This window comes from Rhamphochromis sp. 'chilingali', assembly GCF_963969265.1.
Source record: "Rhamphochromis sp. 'chilingali' genome assembly, chromosome: 3".
NCBI classification, from domain to species: Eukaryota; Metazoa; Chordata; class Actinopteri; order Cichliformes; family Cichlidae; genus Rhamphochromis; species Rhamphochromis sp. 'chilingali'.
In genome coordinates this window covers 39137729-39160667 of record NC_137931.1, presented here as the reverse complement: position 1 = coordinate 39160667, position 22939 = coordinate 39137729, and the positions used below count along the sequence as shown (strand labels likewise).

The following is a 22939-nucleotide window of genomic DNA, read 5'->3' as shown; positions in this document are numbered from 1 at the left end:
CTGTCAGTGCGCCCCAGGGCAGCTGTGACTGTAGCTTGCCATCACCAATGGGTGGATGACTGAACATGTAAAGTGCTATACAAATACAGGCCATTTACTACTGCTGAATATGATAAGGTAAAAAGCTTTTAACATACATCTCAGATAAACTACTGTTTGTGAGGATTAATAGTATCTTTTGTACCATCTTCACAATGTGACTCCTTGGGAAAAAGAAACAAGAAATTATATAGTGTTTACATGAAGGTCCTTTTATTTATCAGATGTAATACCTGAAATGATTTATTTAACTGAATTGAAATGATTAGGCTCTGATTACCCTGAGTTCTACAATACTCCTACAAAGGGAACTGGCCATCAATAAAGGTGCAGATTTGGCTCTTATAGTGCTGAAATGTGTACACCATTACATCTAATAATGCTTAAGCCAACATTTGCACTTGCATAGAACAACTGGCCAGGAGCACTGTGGAGGTGATTTCCAACCTGGACAAAATTTAGCACACTTTGAGCTCCCTCTGCTGTTTCAGGAACTCACTCTAGCATAAGCACATAGGCTTTAAGGCATGTAGACATGGAATTGGCAACTCATGTGACGGTGCTTATCAAAGCATATGATTAAAACAATATAAAAATAACATACAACATTAAAAATCGAATATACATTCGTCCAAATTAATTACATTCTATGTGCTCAAATGTTGCACATGCTGGACGTATTTCCCCTCTTTGTTGTGACGAGATTTTGGGGTCATTAATCAAACAAAAGTAATCCAGTACATTGCTGAATTACTCCCAGGAGAAAGTAATTTGTTTAACATTACTCTTACGTTTCTCTGTAAAATGACCTGAAACACATTGTCTCATGATTACCAGGTAACAATATAAACCTATAGGCTACAGTAACACGCGCCAACAAATATCCCTACAGCCTGAATGCACATCACTACTTTTACCTGTTGAACTTCCGGGTCTGGCTGCTGGGCTTTGGGCGGCATTGAACTACTAGGAGAGAACCAGTTCTCCAGTCCCATCCCTAATAATTATCCCACTCTGACCTACAGCGTAGCACTCCTATACAAGTGATAGAGCCAGTGTACCAAAATAATTACCTCTTCACTCTACACCTACCCACAGCCTCACTTCAACTGACATTTTTCAGTTAGTAACCCCTGATTTGTTATTCTTGCATCTTAATACTCACTCAGTGACTTGTATTTCATGCGTCTCACACATTCCTTGATGTCATTTTGCAGCTCAGGGAGTGTTTCCTTGAACCCCATCATCAACTCCAGCTCTCTCCTCCTGTTTCGGCCACTTCCTCTTGAACTTCTCCTCATTTCTCAGGTGGATGTCGTCTCTGAATGTCAGGTCCAAAGGAATGACTAACAGAGTAACATGAACTCCTACTGGGCTCAGTGAAATCTCAACTCGTCGGCCCGAAACCTCCTCCTCTTGCACTTGACATTGTTCATTCTGACTAGATGCAAAGACTTCTTTATGCAGGAGAGTATTTCCTGTTGCACTCTTTCCAACAGTCTTCTGACCAAGCAGTATTATTCTCAGTTCCTGTAGCTTATTACTGGAAACTGAGAAGAAGACAGCTGTCAGAGCAAAGTGAAATGTGAAAATGTCATGTTGCATATAATCTGAGTGAGGATGCTCTGTCACTGGTAAGATTATACACTTCTGTCTATATTGTCCATTTTGAGGGGTGAGGGGTGGTCGTTTCTGAGTTCGGTAAGATGTAATTACCTGGACATTGTGTTAAAGCCAAGTTATTTGACATGTGACAGACACTATACTGCTATCATTACTGAATAACCATACTGTGTCTATTACAGTCACTCATATCCTCTAGCATTTTCAACAAAAGGTACTGCTGTTCTTTTGAAGTATATTTCTGTGTTTTGTTCATCTCTAATATTTATTTAATATGAGGGTGTGGAAACAGCTCTGACATTGCGGCACGTTTTTACTTGTGACACTGATGCTAGGTGATAGTGAAGCATACCTCCAAGGGATTCTCGTGTGGCCTTGACTTGACTTTGCCTCAGCATTGCTCCTTCTTTCACCTTCCTTCTTCTCTATTCGATGGTCTGAAATATCTGCTGGTCTGGAACAAAGTAGCTCCACCCATTTGCTGCCACAGTCTCAGTGATTTTCTCCAGCAGCTCTGAGATTTGTGTACCATCACTTGCATTCTTATTATCAACTACATGATATCTATTTCCACATTGTTCAACTAGAGGCTGTAGGGCCTCCCCCTCTTCTTCGATGTACTGCTCTATGCTGTTTGTTTCTAGCCAGTCTCCTCTGGTAAAAACTATAATAGTGTGTCTCCACACTCCATCACCAAGAAGCTCCACATGTGATGTCACTGCATCTAAGTGTTTGGCATTAAATGACGCATCTGCATCTATCACCAGGAGGAAGACATGGGGCCCAGGAGGGCACAAAAACATGCTGCGCATCAGTTCATCTTTGATCGCTTCAGGAGTGTCGAACACAGGGAAGCCTTTCCACCAGCCTGGTGTGTCAACAAGAATGATTTCAGTTTTAGCCACAAAACCCCGGCAGGCAACAGACTTTGGCGTTCTTTTTCCATCTTCCTGGTCTTTGTACCCCAAGATAGTGTTCCCTACAGAGGTTTTCCCAACATTACGGCTTCCCAGAAGAATCATCTGCAGGAGTAGTTTATCTCTTCTGTTAACGGACAAAACATTTATTAGGCTTGGAGCTCACAGATCATGTAAGTTATTAAATTCAGATACAATGATTAAATTCCCAAAGTTCCGATATATTTTAGTGGACATTTGCAATACACCATACTGACATCTATAACGACATTGAGAAAAGAAAAATCACTTTTTTTTAATTCATATTTTTTGTGGCTTCTCAAGATATTATTTAACCTGATATTTTATAGATCAGTTTTTCATTTTCTGTGCTTTCTAAAATAGTTTTTAAGTTTTTAAGTTAAGTTTTAAGTTTTTAACATTTACAAAGTTCCCCTATGACATCTCTCCACCTGTACTTAAAAAAAAAGTTTGTCATTTTACAAGACTTTCATGTGGTGGATGTTTTCCTGGACTGAAACTATGTACTGTACTGCCTATGCAGTAATCTGCACAAGGATGCAAGAGCATTCAATACAGGAAGCTTTTGCTCGAGTGCACCTTCTGTCAAACTCACCTGGAATGAGTGCTTTGATGTGTTGTCTTTGGTCCTCGGCCTTCTTCCTTCTCTCTTCTGCCCTCTCAGCTACCTCCTTTTGCTTCTCTTTGATGACTTGGAAAATGTGCTCTTCTACCTTGTAGTAACTGCCACCATTGCCATCTTCTGCAGCAACTTTGTGACCTGAGATAAGTTACTCTTGTCCTTGTTGTTAAATACATGGTACCTGTTCAAACACTTTTCTATTAACCACTTGAGTGCCTCTCCCTCGCTTTTGATGTGTTCTTCTATTGTCTTTTCCCAGAGGAAATCCCCAAAGGTGAACAGCATAGTGCATCGCCAAACCCATTCACCCAAGAGCTTCATGTGCTCCCCCACACTCATCTTTTGCTCCACAGAGAAAGCTGAGTCTGTTGGAATAACGAGGAGAAAAGTATTTGGTCTAGGCAGTTTAAATCTTTGATTGTCCCTGTCTGGGATCTTAGAGAGGGAAACACAACTCCTTCATCCAGGAATAAGATAAGATAAGATAAGATAGAACTTTATTAATCCCTCGGGTGGGTTCGGGTGGGTTCCCTCGGGTGGGTTCCTCTGGGAAATTCGATATCAATATCAATCACAGTGAGCTTCCTGCCTTCCACAACTTCATGTCTCACTTCAGACTGAGTTGATCTGCTTTGACCTCACAACCTAATCCTAACCATTTAAAAACAAAACTAAATTACCCGTTTGTTTATATCCATACCTTTAGCTGAGAAGATCAAGAATATAACTGCAACGTCAACAAGACTTAAGAATAAAGAGAAAAAACAAAAATTGCTTTGTTGAAGAAAGTTTTCATTGAACTGCGTGGCAGTTTTTCCTCTTGTTTATGTTCAAGGTACACAAAACTGTTTGAAGTGGAATTTTGAGTCATTTGATATGTGTGTGATGTGTTTTTGATAGCCTGCAGGAATTCAATTCATTTTGCCCTTCTGGCCAAACATAACTCAGGTTTAACTGGTTTTATTGCGTTTATGACATTTATTTTCCCTGTTCCATAAATGCTAATATTATTGCACAAAAATAATAGCAATAATGGGCAATAAACAGTGTAATCTTAATTATATCAATGATTTATTATATTTAAGATTTTAAAAAATTATTAATATAACATATCAGTATTTTATGCATGAACTTATCAAGCTTTAATCTATGAAAGCTAACTTTTCATGAGCTTGATTTACTTCTTTGCTTATATCTCTCTCCTCAACGTCCCCGAGCTTTCAGCAGAAGTCAGAATGGACAAACTCTATCTCCAGTTAAAATATTTGAGGAAAATAGGTATTCAGGCATATTCTACTGCCAGTTCACACAGACTGTATGAAGTGAAGCAAAGCCAGCAAACACAGTGTATAGATTGGTGTAACAGTGCAGTCTAACTGGTTTTATAGATACAGTAACTTGAGAACTTAATCGTGATATCAGTGCAGACTTAAAATGAAGAAACCAACACGCCAGCGACTGTAAATAATAGAAGTTATGCTTAAGGTAATTGCTTTCAAAAGTTTTATTTTCCTATTTATAACGGTTAAGATTATTATTTATAAACTTTAGTAGAAAAAAGTCATATTTGCCTCAATGATTTTACTTGCTGTGCAGCACTTGGGTTCTAGTCTGTTTTGTTTAAATCGTTTTATTTATGCTACTAAAAATAAAATGATTGACGTGAGTTATATTGATGAACAAAACATTAATCTCATAGCACATAACAACAGCAAACACAAGCAAAGTAACATTGTGTCTGTTATCTCAGCAGAGTTCAAGGTCCCACACATCCCAGCCGCTTCTTTGAACCAAAGAAATAACTGAAAAACACAATTTCTTCTTAAAACCATGAGATACTTTCACCTGTGATTTGGCAGACATACAGCATGAATAATTTAGATTATAGTGATTTTGTATAAGGTTTTTGGTTGTCAGTATCAGTCTGCTGAGTTCTTGCACATGATACTCCAGTAGCATGAGAGTCCCAGTAGAAGTAAATTTAAATAAAGTTCCCGCTGTCATTGTCTGCATTTAGGACATTTTTAGAAAGTGAAGCATTTGTTTTACCATGAAAAAAACTCATTTATATATTCTTTTTCAGCCCAAAAGAAGATAAAAGTAGGATAACAATATTATAACAAGAATACTCATCATTTGATTTAATTTGAATAACCAAGTGAAAATCTGCGATAAGCTATATATTTATTTTTGGTTTTTTTTTTTTCAAATGAATGGGGTACATTCAGAGCTGGGCGATAAAACGATAACGATATGTATCGCGATATAACTTTTTCTCGATAGAAAAATTAAACTATCGCGATAGACCTCGCCGCTCTTGTCCTCTTAAAAAAAAAAAAAAAAAAAAAAAAAGAACAGCCAATCCAAATTAAGTAGCGCAGAGCCGAACCAATCACAGCCGCAGCGTCACGTCACGTGACTTGTTACGTACAGCACAAGTGCCAAGCCGCACATGTGTATTTGTTTGGGAAGCAGCCAGCCACCGTACTGCCCGGGTAATGGAGGAAATGAGTGTGCCGACTAGAAAAATCAACCGAGCGTGACCGAAGAGAAAACAGATGATGGTTCCAATGTCGGAGAGATTGTCGAACGGAAGAGCCATAGAAGTTCCGTAGTGTGAAGGTATTTCGGCTATTTCAAGTCTGACAAAAAACAGAGTAGCGTGCACTGTAAATTGTGCCGAAAGCAAGTCTGGAAATACAATAAACTGGTGCATGCGCTACGTCCACACGTACCCGGGTATTTTTGAAAACGCAGATTTTTCTATGCGTTTGCACCTTTCGTCCACACATAAACGGCGTTTTTGGTCACTGAAAACGAAGATTTTTAAAAACTCCGTTTTTGCATTTACGTGTGGACTAGAAAAACGGAGAAAACGCAGCGTCAAAGGTGTGCGCATTTTTTGACGTCACACTGTGCGCCACGTTATTGTTTCGGTGAAATGAATTTCTACAATACTGTTACTGTTAATTCTACTCTCTGCAGTGTTTAAATGCTTACATATACACACAGTTACTGTCCCTCCACACATACGACTCGGTTCTGCTTCTATGCCCCAGCTTTGTTTACTTTTTCCCACCGAGGCTTCTAGACTTCTGATTGGCCAACATTTCTGCACGGTTAGGAATCTAGCTCCACCTGCTGCTTTGGCATGTTCATAGCAGCGTTTTCCTTCATTTCTGCCTTTATGTGTGGACGGGATTATCTTTTAAAATGAAAACGGAAAATCTCCGTTTTCAAAAATACCCGTGTACGTGTGGACGTAGCCTCAGTCTCTGACTGGAAGCGCTAATTCGGCTTTTGTCAGACTAAAGTAACTGTTAAAACTGTTTGAAAAGCTCAGCTATACAACAAGGAGAGATTGAGAATTTCCTTTTAGTTCTCAGTTTATTTGATATTGACAAAAGTCAGTCAGTTTTGTCTGTTCTTCTGTAAAACAAACTAAGATTTATTTTTAGAATTAATATTTTGTTTCTAAGTGGAATTGACAATTTAGTAGTCTGTTTCGTTTGTTCTATTTTGAAACTTAAACGCTTTAGCGGCTGCCTTTTGTGTAGTTTGCAATATTTGCCTTTATTTATCTGAAAAAGTCTCATGTTCCTTAAGTACATCTACCCTGTTGAACTTATTATGGGAAATAAATATTTAAATAAAAACAAGCCGCTGATTATTTCACATTTTACTTGTGAGCAACGGCACATTTAAATCTTACAAATATAGTTATTTGGCTTATATCGTGATAGATATCGTTATCGCCTGAAATGAAAAAAACATATCGTGATATGAAAAAATCTTATATCGCCCAGCTCTAGGTACATTTTATCTTGATATATGATGATGTAATACCTTGTCAGATTTCACACAGAGAAATTAACAACCGTTTTTAAAATGTTTTGTTTACATTTTGAGATAAACAACATACTAAATGGCCACAAGACCAGTGTTTTACATTTGGGTTAAAAAAGTCACACAGATTTAACAGGAGCAGCAGTAATGATTCCCCATCATCAAAGTGGCTTCAGAAGCAAAGTGTCAGATAGTATAAGTGTGCATTGTTTTGGAGTCAAATTAGGGTTTGTTTGTTTTTTTTGCTCGTGTTAGAATGAGCTGGTTACAAAACAGAAAAGAAAAGATGCCAGACACCACAAGGATTTAGGTTTATGAAATATTGTTCAGTATTTTTTAATCAAGGGAAAACGCAGTATTCATGTACCAGCAAACTCAAAAATTTAATTCAGTGAGAAGGCAGAGTGTTTATCCATAAAAATAACAAATGGAGAACCAGTAGAGTTGAGAGAGATTCTGAAACACAGGCAACAGAAATGCAAACATTTCTGTTATAAAGTAGGGGAGATAAGTAGGGGGTTGGTCGCACTTACTTAAACATCTCACTGGATATTGCATCAATTTCATGAAACAGAAACAGTTGTTATTCTTATGTAATACAAAAGGCATGAAGATGCAATAACAGTTATTGTTAGAGGAAAGCATAAAAGGGAGCAGGGATAAAAATATACTTCATCTGTTAACTTAGTAGAGGGATCAAAATGAACTATTTCCAGAAACTGTAAACTAATTTGGACATCTGCAAAAACAATTAATAATTGTTAACTATTTATAACAGAAGGAGTCAGTAATGCAAATGTAAAAGATGTGAACTGCCGTAAAAACACAAAGAAAAAGAACAACCTGCTGTGCTTTGTGGCTCTCTAGTGGAGGAAATGGCAAACAGCAGAAACTTTAACCCAAGATAGTTTTAGGGAGATACAAAGATGTCTGAAGTGTTTTAGTAGTTTATGGTTGAGCTGTAAAATTACATTAGAAGTTATTTACAAGGTTATTGGACAGAGAAATGAGGCACCAGGGACACACTTGAAATAAAGAAGCTCAATAAATTTTATCTGGTTAAAAATATAAAACTACAGATCCAGTTCTAACAATGGTTCCTTAACAATTATTAGTTCCTTAATAATTAGCTAATTAGTTGCATAAAAATAATTTTAAATCACTTTGATATTAAATGAAATTTGCATATAGGCCTACTTGTGCTTTGCTTAATTCTTTTCTTTTCATGCAGTTTTCTACTTTTACTCTGCTGCAGAGACAAATATTGTGCCTCATTATATTTATCCGAGAGCACAGTCATGCCATGAGTTAAAATGTCTTCATGTGAAACCTATCCAGCACCGTAGCATAAGAAAATGACTCACCAGAAAAAAGCCACATAATTAATTTTATTGTGAGCTCCAGACTGCACTGGCTCTAAGGTCAACACTTTGTCAATTCATCCAGCTATATAAGCAGATGTTACAGCACATGAGCCATTGTGGCTGCTTTCAGCAGCACTCATGTCTGGTAATTATTTTGAAGCGTTAACTAACTAAATATTCAATATTGTTTATTACATTATATTTCAATACTCCATTTTTCTCACATATCATGTCTCCTCTGCTAAACAGGACCTAAGCTGGAATTGCCCTGCACTAGTCCAGCAATCCATCACTATAAACATCTACCCCAACACTGCACATTACCTAGTTTAATACCGACAGTAAATACAGGTCTCGTATAACCTTTGAATAACATGAAATTATCCATTTGTTGTCAGAGACACGTCTCAATATGAAATAACTAAGTCTGTACTTTATCAAATGTCACTAACTGAGGATTAAGTACCTTTAAAAATAATATCACCTCTTCCTCTCCTGTCCTCTCTTTTTCACATCTTTGTCTCTCTCTGAGTGTCACACATTTCATTGTTACTTCTGCCTGGAAATCTGTACTTTTGTGTGTTTGCAGATATGGTCTTTGAAACTTTATAACCACCACTGGGTGGTACTTCTAACTGCAAAAAGAGAAGGCTCTGTAGAAGATTGTGGGAAAATATCTCTAGGACTTGACCTCTGTAAACGCCAAATCCAATGTATTTATATAGCACACATAAAAAAACTGAAAATTTACCCAAAGTGCTGCACAAAAACAAAACAAAACAAGAGATAAAACGAAAGATAAAACCTCTCACATTAAAACTCTCACATAAAATAAAACAAAGAGAATAAAAAAGAGCATATCAATTCACACCGGTCCGAACGCTAATTAAAAAAAGATGTGTTTTCAAAAGAATTTATAAAAAGGAAGTGAAGAGGCCTGTCTAATAGTTAAAGGCAGTATGTTCTAGAGTTTGGGTGCCACAATTGAAAAAGCTCATTCTCCTCTAAGTTTCAGCCTCATTTTTGGGAAAACCAAAAGCAGCTGGTCGGCTGATCTAAGGGCCCACGAGGGAATATAAGGCTGAAGTTCATCAGGAAGGTATGGAGGAGCAAGACCATTTGGGCATTTATAGGCCAACGTTAGGACTTTGAAATTAATTCTGTCATTAACAGGAAGCTGACTCCAGCATAATGTGCATTGCAATAGTCGAGCCGAGTTGAGATAAAGGCATGTATTATTTTCTCTAAGTCATACCTTGACAAAGCTGGCTTAAGCTTTGCTATTTTCCTTAAGTGGAAAAAGCTTTTTTGCAACACAGAACTGATTTGTTTATTAAATTTAAAACCCGAGTCCATAATGACTCCCAGACTTGTGACATGCTGTTCGATATGTTGTTGGCTTGTATGACCCAAGCCAAGCATAATTAATAAGTGGTTTGCATAATTACCTCTGATTGAAGCTCAAAAGGTTCAGAGCCATCCAAGCCTTGACATCTTCAAGGCAGTTTAAAACGATTGGATGGGGCCTGGATTATTAGGTGCTAAAGGCAGGTAAATTTGGAAGTCGTCAGCAGTGAAGGGATATCTCATGTTTTCTAAGAATAGAGCCCAAAGGGAGCAAGTACAAAAAAACAGAAGAGGACCAAGCATTGACCCTGAGGAACCCCACAAGAAAGGGGGGCTGAGGTGGACAAAACATTTTTAATATTAACACTGAACGTTCTGTCACTCAAATAGGAACGAAGCCAATCCAGTGCTGCACCTTTAAGCACAAGAATCACAGAGCTTCCAGAATCGTTTGCTATAAGGATGTCATTAAAAACCTGTAAAAGTGCTGTTTCAGTGGAATGTAAAAGTTTAAAACCAGACTGAAAAACCTCCATAATGTCATTGGTATCCAAAAATGTATTGAATAGGGTAAAAACTATTTTTTCCAATAACTTTGAAAGGAATGGGAGTTTCGAGATCAGTCTAAAATTTGAGCGGGGAATAAACATGGATGGGTCATATGCAGGAAGTACTATTGCTGACCTGATACACTCAACCTTGTTTACAAAGAAAGAAAGGAACTGATTACATATGTCAGCAGAGGCTTTCAGGGTGGTAGCTTGAGGCACATTTAGAATAGAGCTGATGAGGGATTATGACAATTTCATACAATGATTTGAGAAAAATATTAGTTTTTCTCATTTTTCACTGTATTCTGATAAAATTTCCAACAGTAAGCTGTTGCAGTTTATTTGCTCGGTTGCTCAGTGTCATGTTATATTGACTAAAACGTGTACATTTTGGTCATTCAAGTTTCAGAAAGCATGATTTAGTGTTAGTTCACTGGCTAAAGATGTGTCGAACCAAAGTCTTCAGCCAGGGTGCAGCTCATAAAAAAAACCCATCTGCATGACAGCATGTTGTAACCAACTGTAGTATCAGATTTAACAGACTACGAAATGAAAGTAACAGAAAGCTATTCCTGATGATTAATTTTAAACCCTGCTCATGAACTAACTGCAGGGTGTGACAGATAAATTTGCTGTACTAAGGGATGGCACTGAAACCCACACTGTTTCCATCAGCAGGCAATGGGCGAGCACCTTGCATAGCAGCATTGCTGCCACTGGAGTGAGCACAATTGGAGTGACAGGGTAGTCTCTTCAACTGTGAAAGGTCACTACAATGCCTCTGGGACTGCATTATAGATAGGAGAGCAGCTCTGAGCTTTTTCACACACAAACCATCTGCACATCCAACAGGAAGGGAAGGGGTTTTATTATGTTTTGATTAAGAGTCTCTTTAAAGTTGTTACAGTTAATATATGTTTTTGTAGTGATAGAAAAGTGGACAGCCACACTGTACACTGCTGTTGCGTAATGCGTCTGTGAGTAAACAAGCGAATAAGGCTCATAATAGTAATTTATGAAGGGAAACTGCTCTTGAAGCACACTGGTATATGGAACTTTGCAGGAAATATGGTTTAATCGTGGTGGATTAAACACAAAGGTGAGACAGAATTCATGCTAATGTTATTCAAATATGAAGCATAACTTTGGTCTTCTTTTGCTGCTGGCTGACACTTCCAATTTTGAAATCTGTGAGATCTATCCTTTCATCACAGACAATGTCTGTCTGTGTATATGCTGTGGGGTGAACAAGGGAATCTGATCTTTGTTTACATCTTTTTGTAGAATCTGTTTACCTGCTCTTTCATTCCTTGTTGTTTTAGCTGTATCTGGTGGACATGTAAATGGTTTAATGAGTATTAAGCTAAGATTCTCATGTTTCTGTAAATACCATACATGTCTATATTTAAATAACAGGTCTGGTGCCTCAGAAAAGTTGAAAAATTGGGCACTTCAGTGTCACATAAAAAAAGAAAGAAAAAAGTTGCAAACCCAACAAACTGTACTACTTACCATTTAGAAATGGAAATGGAAAAGAAATCACTTCAGGTCAGCAGACACATAGCCACAGATGTTCTTTTACATAATGAAAAAAAGCTGAAATTTCATGCCAAAGCAAACCCATTGTAGGCTTGGGCACAATATTAGACATATACCATATTTCTCCATCTGCATGCTGATGGAGAAAAGCACTACATAATTTTAAACCTATAAAGACAGGAACCTGAGATACAGACTGAAATACCTTGCCACTTTAGCATCCCCAGCAATCTTAAAGTGAACAAAAAGCTGGCAAGATATTTCAATTTTAATCTCAAGTCATCGCTGACAATGGAATGGGGACATCTAGGTGATGCATACCAATGCACACATTACCAATGTTAGGGTTACAAATGAAGTTGATGCATTTGTGAGATGGGGAGGAGTAGCATTGCAGTCTAGTGCTAGTGAGCTAATACTGTAGGTACTGTAGGTCGTCATACCCCGCACCCCGCAGCTTGATTTAAATTGCATGGAGGCGGAGGGAACAGAGGTAGAAAGCGAGGCAAATGTGGAACCACAGGACAAAAAAACCCCATGTGAAAAATACAAAGCTACATAGCTGGTCTGTTTTCAGAAGCCTGATGGTGTCAAAACATTCATGTCCCAAGGTTTGAGTTTATGTGGCCATGAGGTTTGCCACTTGGCTTCAGTGTCTGAGATTTCAATCTGGTGGTATAAGTTTTGCAGGGTCATCCACCTTGAGGTTGACCTGGGTGTTGGTGCTATCCATGGTTGAGGATTTCTGCAGGTTGCAATCCTGTTTTGGCCTGCAGAAATCCTCAGAAGTCCCCCACCGGCCCTGGCTCTGAAAGACTTCTGTACCACAGATCGGAGCATGAAGAAATTCCACCTTTCTCTTCCTCCCTCATTTCCTCCCATGTCTGCGCTTGGGTTGGGACTGTGGGTCTCGGGTGCAGCAAAGAGAGGTGCAGATGAAACCAGTGCCTGCAATGAAGACCCGGTGAAGAGTAGGGACTAATGCGGGGGAAGGGGGTGTCGTTAGGGGTAATGGAAGGGGTGCTACCTGGGGTGGATGATGCTGATGTTGTAAGCCTGTCATCTTTAACCTCCTAGGACCCGGCGTCCACATATGTGGACATCACATTTTGCGTTATTTAGACCAAATACTCAATTTTGCTCTACAAGAGCCTGATATCCACTTACAAGGACATTATACTACTAAATTTTAAACGAATATCCTCATATGTGGCTCTAATTTTTCTGAGAAACAAAAAATCAGGTTAAAAAACAAATCTGGTAATTCTTTGTTTTTACATTCATCAGGTGCCAATATGCCCAAATGTCAAAGAAAAATTAAAAATGCATGCTGTGGAAGAGTTCGGGTCTTGGGAAGTTCCACTTGGCATTCTCAACTTCTTTTTCATGATATCTTTTCTTTGATGCCTCGGTCCAACAGTTTCTTTCACTTTGTCCATAAATTCCAGTTTATTTGATGATTTTTTTTTTTTCTTTTTTCATGTCCTTACCGGCACTGCAATTAAAATTATTACCTGAAGACCAAGAAAAATGCCCAACAGCTTTATTTTCTCAAGTAGAAAATTACAGCTTTTGCTATACTGTCCACTTGATTGTCATATTTTGTTGAACCTTTATTATTTTTTATTTATTTATTTTTCTTTTCATTTTGAGTTATTACAATCAGAACAGACAGGACCGCGGTCAGTGATAGGAAATAAAGAGAAATAAATAGAGGTTCCAGGTTCTGGAACACCTTACTCAAGGATGTAGACTGAGTTTGTGATATATATCATATTTAAGAGACGTGCCCCTTGGGCACCGGTTTAGCTCAGTGGGTGAACAGTCGATCACATTCCCCATAGTCACTGTTCCTTGTTTGCTCAAAGGCAACCAGTGCTAATGGGGCTGGGACAAGCAATGGTAGCTTATTTTTCAGATTAAGCTACCTGAGCCAATTCTCCAACAGTTCTCCAACATGAGAGGCGCTGCTACCCCATAAATTCACAGTATTGTTGGACTCTTTTTCTCTACATTTTTAAATTCACTACAGAATGCAGTAATCTTTTAATTTGTTCACTCGGGAACTTCAACTTCTCCGTCAAAGTCAAAGGTGTCGGGTGACACCATAGATCTGTAGCCTGATGTTTGAGAGAAGTTGAGAGTCAGCTGGTTCTCCACATTTGTGCCGATATGAAGATTCGATAACCAACTCAGAACTTTCTCAAAGTTGCCGGTTGATTGTTTGCGCTCTAAGAAAGACTCAGGAATAGAAGGTGCTGGACTGCTTCCTTTAACTGAAAACAAAACACACATTTAGACTTATTTTGTGCTTGATAATACTTTAAATGCTATGATTGATGATATAATTGGACTTACAATCAGGGATCAAAAATTCCTTGCTGTTTCCAAGAAAATGTGATAATTTCTCTATATCTTCATCCAGCTTTTTAATTTTTTGGCTGATTTTTGTATCTAGTTTTTCCTCCTTGCCATCTCTCTTCCCCTGACCAGTAGACCTGGTTGCGAGTTTCACCCTGTCACCAACTAATAATAATCATCAAAACATGTTAATAAAAAAAAAAATCATCATTTACAAAATAGGATGAATAGAAACATATTTATTATCTTCCTCAAAATACTCACCCAGTGACTTGGATTTTGTGCCCGTCGCACCTCCCCTAATGTCATTTTGCAGCTCATGGAGTGTTTCCTTGAACTCTTTCATTAGCTCCAGCTCTCTCCTCCCGTACTCCCGCACTAGTCTTTGCTTCAGCACATGTTTCAGCTGCTTCCTCTTGAACATCTCTTCGAATCTCAGGTGCATTTCATTCATGTTTGGACAGAAGAGCTTGCTACTGTTTCCTGCTACTATTTCCTCTATCTTCTCAAACAGCTCTGTCACCTGATTCATATCCATTTTTTTCATATTGTTAATGGCATGGTACCTGTTCTCACACTTCTCAATCAACCAGCGCAGGGCACTATGCTCCCTTTCAATGTGCTCCTCCAAAGATTTATCTGCTAGTTTGTCTCCATATGTGAACAGAACCATTGCGTGTTTCCATACAGTGGCATGAAAAAGGTTCATGTGATCCTCCAGAGTGACTCGTTGAGAATCTCTGAATGTCAGGTCCAAAGGAATGACCAGCAGAATAACATGAACTCCTGCTGGGCTCAGTGAAAAACCTCGGGCAATTTCTCTGTCTATCTCATCTGTGCAGCATGAGGAGTCCTGCCACCAGCCCGGGGTGTCAATCACTGTGACTCGTCGGCCCGAAACCTCCCCATCTTGCATTTGACATTGTTCATTCTGACTAGATGCAAAGACTTCTTTATGCAGGAGAGTATTTCCTGTTGCACTCTTTCCAACAGTCTTCTGACCAAGCAGTATTATTCTCAGTTCCTGTAGCTTATTACTGGAAACTGAGAAGAAAACAGCTGTCAGAGCAAAGTGAAATGGGAAAATGTCATGTTGCATATGATCTGAGTGAGAATGCTCTGTCACTGGTAAGATTGTACATTTATATTTTCTTTTTTAAAAAGTTTTATACAGCTCCACATTCTCTTTGGGAATAGATTTCTGCATTTGATAAGATGTAATTACCTGGACATTGACAAGTTATTTGACATGTGACAGACACTATACTGCTATCATTACCGAATAACCAGAAACATTGTATCTATTACAGTCACTGATATCCTCTAGCATTTTCAACAAATTTTGAAGTATATTTCTGTATTTTGTCCATCTCTGCTATCTATTTAATATGAGTGTGTGGAAACAGCTCTGACATTGCGGCACGTTTTTACTTGTGACACTGATGCTATGTGATAGTGAAGCATACCTCCAAGGGATTCTCGTGTGGCCTTGACTTGACTTTGCCTCAGCATTGCTCCTTCTTTCACCTTCCTTCTTCTCTCTTCGAGGGTCTGAAATATCTGCTGGTCTGGAACAAAGTAGCTCCACCCATTTGCTGCCACAGTCTCAGTGATTTTCTCCAGCAGCTCTGAGATTTGTGTACCATCACTTGCATTCTTATTATCAACTACATGATATCTATTTCCACATTGTTCAACTAGAGACTGTAGGGCCTCCCCCTCTCCTTCGATGTACTGCTCTATGCTGTTTGTTCCCAGCCAGTCTCCTCTGGTAAAAACTATAATAGTGTGTCTCCACACTCCATCACCAAGAAGCTCCACATGTGATGTCACTGCATCTAAGTGTTTGGCATTAAATGATGCATCTGCATCTATCACCAGGAGGAAGACATGGGGCCCAGGAGGGCACAAAAACATGCTGCGCATCAGTTCATCTTTGATCGCTTCAGGAGTGTCGAACACAGGGAAGCCTTTCCACCAGCCTGGTGTGTCAACAAGAATGATTTCAGTTTTAGCCACAAAACCCCGGCAGGCAACAGACTTTGGCGTTCTTTTTCCATCTTCCTGGTCTTTGTACCCCAAGATAGTGTTCCCTACAGAGGTTTTCCCAACATTACGGCTTCCCAGAAGAATCATCTGGAGTTTTGGGATATGTTTCATCTCTTCTGTTATCGGACAAAACAACGATTGGTTAGGCTTGGAGCTTACAGCAGCTTATACTGAGATAAAATTATCAAGGCATATGCAGGCCAGTAAAATCACTGAATCGCAACGGGCAATGGAAGTATGTGGTAATAGAATTCATTAACATATTCAACACATTAAAATACTGGACTTTAAAAACTGGAAATGTTTGTTATTGTAATGTTGTTTTAACACAGAATTTTATGCGATTTTCTGAGGTATAATTTATTCTTTTTTTTTCTAGATGCATGTATTTGTTTGTAAAATGTCCCTTTATTCAGTCTTTCTTTGCATTAAATGTCACTTTTTTCCAGGTTCTCCCTGCACATAATGCTGAAATAAATAGTTTGACATTTTCAGATGCTTAAGTTAGACTGGCATTGCTTTCACGTCTGTATGCTTAACATGCAGTTTTAACAACCTGATTTTGTTTGACTTTTGCAAAATCCACCTAACGTACCACTATATGAACCTTGTTTAATCCAGTCTTTATTTTAATGCACACATCTATCCAGTTGTATTAACAAATACTTTTACAGGACGTTGTGTGGTGGATTATTTCCTGGATGGGCACAGTTATGATTCTGGGAAGTTGTATGTCCCATAAAGTGGCAAATTAGTCCTTTCATCTTGATGTTTGCATTGATTGAATAAATATGGTACCATGATTTGCTGCCATTATGTCATAATATATAATACAGGGGATGTGTTTGAGTGCTCCTTCTGTCACACTCACCTGGAATGAGTGTTTTCATGTGTTGTCTTTGGTCCTCGGCCTTCTTCCTTCTCTCTTCTGCTCTCTCAGCCACCTCCTTTTGCTTCTCTTTGATGACTTGGAAAATGGGCTCTTCTACCTTGTAGTAACTGCCACCATTGTACCACACCATCTCTTCGATCTTTTGCAGCAACTTTGTGACCTGAGATAAGTTATTCTTGTCCTTGTTATTAAACACATGGTACCTATTCAAACACTTTTCTATTAACCACTTGAGTGCCTGTCCTTCACTTTCAATGTGTTCTTCTATTGTCTTTTCCCCGAGGTAATCCCCGCAGGTGAACAGCACCATCATGTACCGCCAAACCCGTTCACCTAAGAGCTTCATGTGTTCCTCCACAGTCGTCTTCTGCTCCACAGAGAAAGCCGAGTCTATTGGAATAACGAGGAGAAAAGCATTTGGTCCAGGCGGACACTTGGATGCATTGAGTTTAAACCTTTGCTTGTCCCCCTCTGGGATCTCAGCAAGGGAGAGGGAGCTGCTCCAACCCGGAGCATCAATCACAGTGAGCTTCCTGCCGTCCACCAATCCATGTCTCACTTCAGACTGAGCTGTTCTTGTTCGGCCACACTCAAATCTCTCCTTTCTCAGAATGGTGTTACCAGATGAACTCTTGCCAGCCCATCTACTCCCTATGAGTATGAGCCTGATCTCAGTCTCCTCTGAAAAACAAAGAAAATATTGAAACTTTTTTGTTGCAGATAAAAAGAAATAATATTGTGTTCTTATTAGGATTGTGAAACAACTTATTTGGATTAATGATAATGCAGCTTGTTGTGACCAGATTGGCATAGAAGCTTTAAAATAGAAGGCAGGCTTATCTCCTCAAAATGAGGAGCAGAATAGAATCCTTCAGCGTGACATTGTTATCACCACAGTTGTCTCCACTGCTTTAGATGATTGACACAAGAGGAACGTTCTAAGAAATTTGTGCATGGGAGAGTTATTTCTGACCCTTTCATTTCTGTCTGAGGAATAACAAGTCAAAACTAAAATAGTGAAACATTTTTAGAATGACCCTGAACCAAAATAAATAAGTGATCAGAAGCAACAAGAGGAAAAAGAGAAAATATTAATTCAGATAAGAATGCCTCAGTCCCACTTATTGACAAAATATTCAGTTGAAACAGCTGAAAAGCGTAGGCTATATGATGCAATGCAGTGCAACACACAAATGATCTTTTCTGGCATCAAATATATAAGCTCAGACGATACTATAGAAGGCAATGAAGAAAACTGCAGTGTCAAAACACGATTAAGAAGTTAACCAAAAGCAGAATTTTGCAGGGCTGTTTTTCTTTGGAAAGTTTTTCTCTCAACTGTATTGACATATACAAAGCTTCTTGGGCGGAGCTCTCATAAGGAGGAATGTTTGTCAAAAGGTTGCTGGGAACTCAAAATGTTCTTTCCTTCCGGGCAAAAAAGGAAATTCTGGCATAACTGGTTTAGTGGCATGTCTCCTGTCTAAAAGCAAATGCCCAGACTGGTGTTTTTGGTTTTGGTTCTGTTTTTGTTAGCTAGTGTCTAACAGGGCTCTCAAACCTACAACTACATGCTCCAATTGTAAACACATGAATTTTGTCTATGACCTCTAGTTATTGAATCCAAATCCAAACAAATACATTTAATAACAATTTAGGAATGTGTTTAACAGATTTCTTTCTTTCACATCATTGCTTCTGAGTAACTGGTATTCACAATCTGCAGTGAAAAATTAGCAAACAACAAAAAAGTGGATTGTGGATAGACTTTATAAGTTGTTTCACCTTGTGATAAGCCCCAAGTACATTTCACAGCTCCATGCTGATTCATTTTTATTCAAATTGCTTCAAAAGAGTAAACAATATTTCTCAATTAACTTACCAAGATTGGCTTCCATTTTTCCTACTTCTGTTTTAAAAGTGCCTTTGAATGGTCCCAAGCTCTTCACTGAGGTCGAGTGGATAAAGTCTGTATTCAGGCATATTTTAGTACGAGTTCTTGCAGCCTTGACTGCATAAAGTGTGACTGAGAGGGCAAAGTGTTTGTATCTAAATCATCACAGCAGTGCAGAAATCCAGACTAACTGGTTTCAGACAGGTAGTGAGCGGTAAATGTTATGTCAGTTTAGCCACAGTAAAGCTACATAACTACACTACATCATTCAATAGAAATCATTACATTTGCTTTTTTTAAAAAAAGTAAAACATCTTACTATAGCTTATGGAAATAATGAGTGTAGTGGGTGTTTTAGCACCAAAGGCCATAAATAAAAAATATATTGATTTTTAATTGAAGAAATTAATTTAATCAAATCCAAAGATAAAATGTTTGTCTACATATACAGTATATACATGTATTTCCAGTGATGTACTTTCAAATTACAAAACCATTACATATTCAAGGATGAGTCATCCAATGTGCCGTGCTCCTGTAATTATCCTGACAGACACATAATGATGTTGGGTCTCCACAAAAAAGAGCATCATTCAAATCCAGAGCATAAATGAGCCTCTAGGGGATTGTGAAATTATAAACCTGACTTTCACTAAGTCAGCTGAAATGGAATAGACTATTATTTGTATGCAGCATAGGCTAAAGAGTGGCCATGATAACTTCATGGTTTCCATTTGTAGTTGTTATCCGTCTTTAAATCATTAAAGTCAGGCATAAGACAATCAAAAATACACGAGTTGTAGAAAACAAAAGGTAATTTGGAATAGAATACAACAAAGAAAATGACACCATCTAAAAGCATTTTAAAGTGAGAGACCTGTAAAATTTAAATTACTGAAATAATAATTCAATACCATATGGTGGACTTATACGACAGATGCTTTTGGCTCTTTATCACTCTCTATTAATATTTATTTGGCACTAAGGAAGTTCTGTTTGTTTGACTGACTGGCAATAGCTAAACAACTGTTCTTACATCATGCTAGCGGCATTATGTTGACTGAACTACCACAGGGGATCACCTTATGCTGGAGCTTACAGAAAATACTAAACTTGGTGTAAACTCTAAGTGCCAGGGTATATCTGCTTATCCAACAGATTGGACATCTCCATCCACGACAGGTCCCACTGCACTTCCGTCACGTCCTGCTTAGTTGCAGGAACCGGCACTGCTGGCACGTCTTCTTTGGAAAATGGCCAACGTTTCCAAGTACCCAACATCTGGTATCTTAAAAAAATAAACAAATGATAATACCTGAAGCATTTGACAGCTTGTTTGATTTTTGAGTCATGCTAAGACATCATCTGTCTAACAACATATATACAACTCCTGGGTACTGTAACTTACCTGTAGCGATAAAAAAGCCAGACCGATAGAGGAATAAGAAACAGAAATACAAGTCCAACAGACAGGATAATCCATTTCCAGTAGCCTGTTGACAAGAACAAATAGTATTTGTTTCAGTGCAAAAAGGCTCAACCAGGTTGTACCTGAAAATACATTACTGTTCCACATCATTTAGTCTCATTTCTTTTCTATTTTTTAAGTCTGATTTCTAATTAACAGCTGAAGAAACCTGCTAATGGGGTGCAAAGTAATGTGATTCACAGGGTGCTTTTTTTCTTTGCTTGCATACCTTGAATTACTGTTACATCTACTACAATAATCAGTCAAAAAAAAAAAAAGGACAGTTGAATAAGTAGGCAAATTAATACTCGAATTATATTTTTATGAAGTGTTACCAATATAAAAATAGCACTTAACGTTTTGGGTTTTCATTTATGACTTTCTGTGATGCATGTGGAGCACACAACAAAGGTGGGCTCACTTCATTCAGAAATGTGGCTAACCCAATCAATTATGGCAAATAGCACAAACATTACCAGTACTGTTTCTAGCTTATGATTGGGTGAACAGGCTAATGTTGCCCAGTGTTGAGCGAGAAATACAGAGCTCTGAAGCAGACCAACTCTAATCTTAGATATAGGATGAGATGCCAGCATCTGGCCTCAAACTTGCAATTTTTATACTAATAGTTTGTCTAACCTCTGGCTTATGGTTACTTTCTAATGGTTGTTGCTTCTACTAAGTCATCCTGATACAAAAGGCTAAAACTAGGCTGATGGGATATCACTAGCATAGGGATATTACAACAAGTAAATTTTAGATATTTTTGCCAGTGTTATTATCATAATTTGCCTCATGCTGAAAACCTTTTATAAGGTTTTTACTATGAAGGAAATTATGCGCAGCCAGGCTTTCTTTGCAATAGCTGGCTTGAGAAAACTTAAAATCCCAGTCAGGCTTACTGGATATCACAATGGTACTTTTAATCCAGCTTGCATTTCACACAAAATATTCTTCTTCTGCTGCACAAAATGATCCATATGAGTGCTACCTACTCCAGTCATAGACATTATTGGAAGATGACGATGATAAAATGGTGATAAAAATGTATAAAGAACATAAAAAAAAGCAGCAGGAAATTATTAATCTTGTAATTTTGTGCACAGAGCAATAAAACAAACATTTTAAGTTGAATTAATTATTTTAATCCTATTTTAATTTTTAACTTGATGGCTGCAAATTAAAGCTCTGAAACTGTAAACATTTAAAGATTAAAGGTTAGTGTTCCATAGCCTCTAAAGGGAGCTGTCGACAAAGGTTGCTAACTGATCTTAATCTCCCTTCGTAGTACACCTCTCTAATGGCTCATTAGGAAATGACAAAGTTGGCCTGGTATCGTCCCAGGTACTTGTCATTTATTTGTAGTGCTTTGGTTCTGAGGAAATCCCAAAGTTTTATTTGACATTATTAGAAACATTCTTATGACTCTATCTCCTGCTCTGACTAGTCACTCAAATAAAGAGTGTAAAAACTTTCTTTGCTTCTTTGCTAATAAGATCCAACATTTCAGAGCAAACATTACCCATCCTTTCTCTCTTCTCGCCGCTTGCCTTAACCGCCCATGTGTCTTTGAGAGCTTTGCACTGATATCTGTGAATGCTCTCATCAATTTAGTTGATAAAATGAAACCTTCCTGCTGCCCACTTGACATTTTACCAACCCCACTATTAGGTAGTGTGTTCTCAGGATAATTAACATCTCATTTAGCTCTGCCAGTGTCCCTTCCTATTTTAAACAGGCTATTAGAGGCCCTCTTAGAAAGAAAAAAAAGTGACCTTTTCCTCCATCACAATTTTAGACTGTTTTCAAAATTGCCTTTTATTTCCAATTTTTTTTAGAAAAGATGGTTTCCAGCCAGCTTATGGATGCATAGAGATGCAGGTGAACACTTAGCCCTTGTTCTGTCAGATATCTGTGTTGCCTTTGACACAGTTTATCATGAATCAGTCATGAGTGAGGATCTATGGGTCAGCTCTAGATTTGTTTTCCTCTTATTTGTCTTGAGCTGCTTCTGCTAACATTCTGTCTTCTCTGGCCATTTTATCTTGTGGTGCATCCCAAGGTTTGCTTGTGGGAACTATTTTATTTACCCTGTACATGCTTCCACTAGGACATATCCTGAATGACTCTGAAGATAGCCCATACCATTGTTATGCAGATGATATTCAGTTGTACATATCAAACTCAAACTTATAGCCAAATCAATGTTCTAAAAACTTAATGGAATTGAAAACTGTTCTTATTTGTGCCCCTGATAACTTCGTCCCCAGAGTAATTGAGAATCATGGACCCATTTCAGCTTCACTTCTGTCCACAGTGAGAAATCTGAGGACACTTTTGATCAGGCATTCAGTTTTAAAAGGATCTTGGCTGTCTTGTGCAAACGTATTTTTATCATCATTGCCT

The 22939-nt window shown here is 38.2% G+C and overlaps 2 protein-coding genes and 1 pseudogene across 3 annotated transcripts in view; 1 reads left to right on the top strand and 2 right to left on the bottom strand.

Annotated features, from left to right (window-relative positions):
- Positions 1–1257: 1257 nt before the first annotated feature.
- Positions 1258–12602, bottom strand: LOC308393721 (GTPase IMAP family member 8-like; annotated as a pseudogene). Its single transcript has 4 exons — positions 12570–12602; positions 3180–3657; positions 2015–2703; positions 1258–1589 (listed from the first exon to the last, which is right to left on the bottom strand). The product of its transcript is annotated as a GTPase IMAP family member 8-like (transcript).
- The window catches only part of LOC308393265 (capping protein, Arp2/3 and myosin-I linker protein 3-like), a 60404-nt gene continuing 42919 nt past the window's right edge, over positions 5455–22939 (top strand). The window contains exon 1 of the mRNA XM_080876906.1: positions 5455–5844. The gene's annotated coding sequence lies outside the window, so the exon portion shown is untranslated. The remainder of the gene's footprint in view (positions 5845–22939) is intronic.
- Positions 11371–19470, bottom strand: LOC308393266 (GTPase IMAP family member 8-like). The gene is made up of 6 exons (XM_080876907.1): positions 19054–19470; positions 17151–17852; positions 15697–16395; positions 14495–15274; positions 14228–14395; positions 11371–14145 (listed from the first exon to the last, which is right to left on the bottom strand). Exons 1-6 carry the CDS (start codon positions 19067–19069, stop codon positions 13925–13927), a joined length of 2586 nt encoding a protein of 861 aa, XP_080733033.1. The 5' UTR covers positions 19070–19470; the 3' UTR covers positions 11371–13924.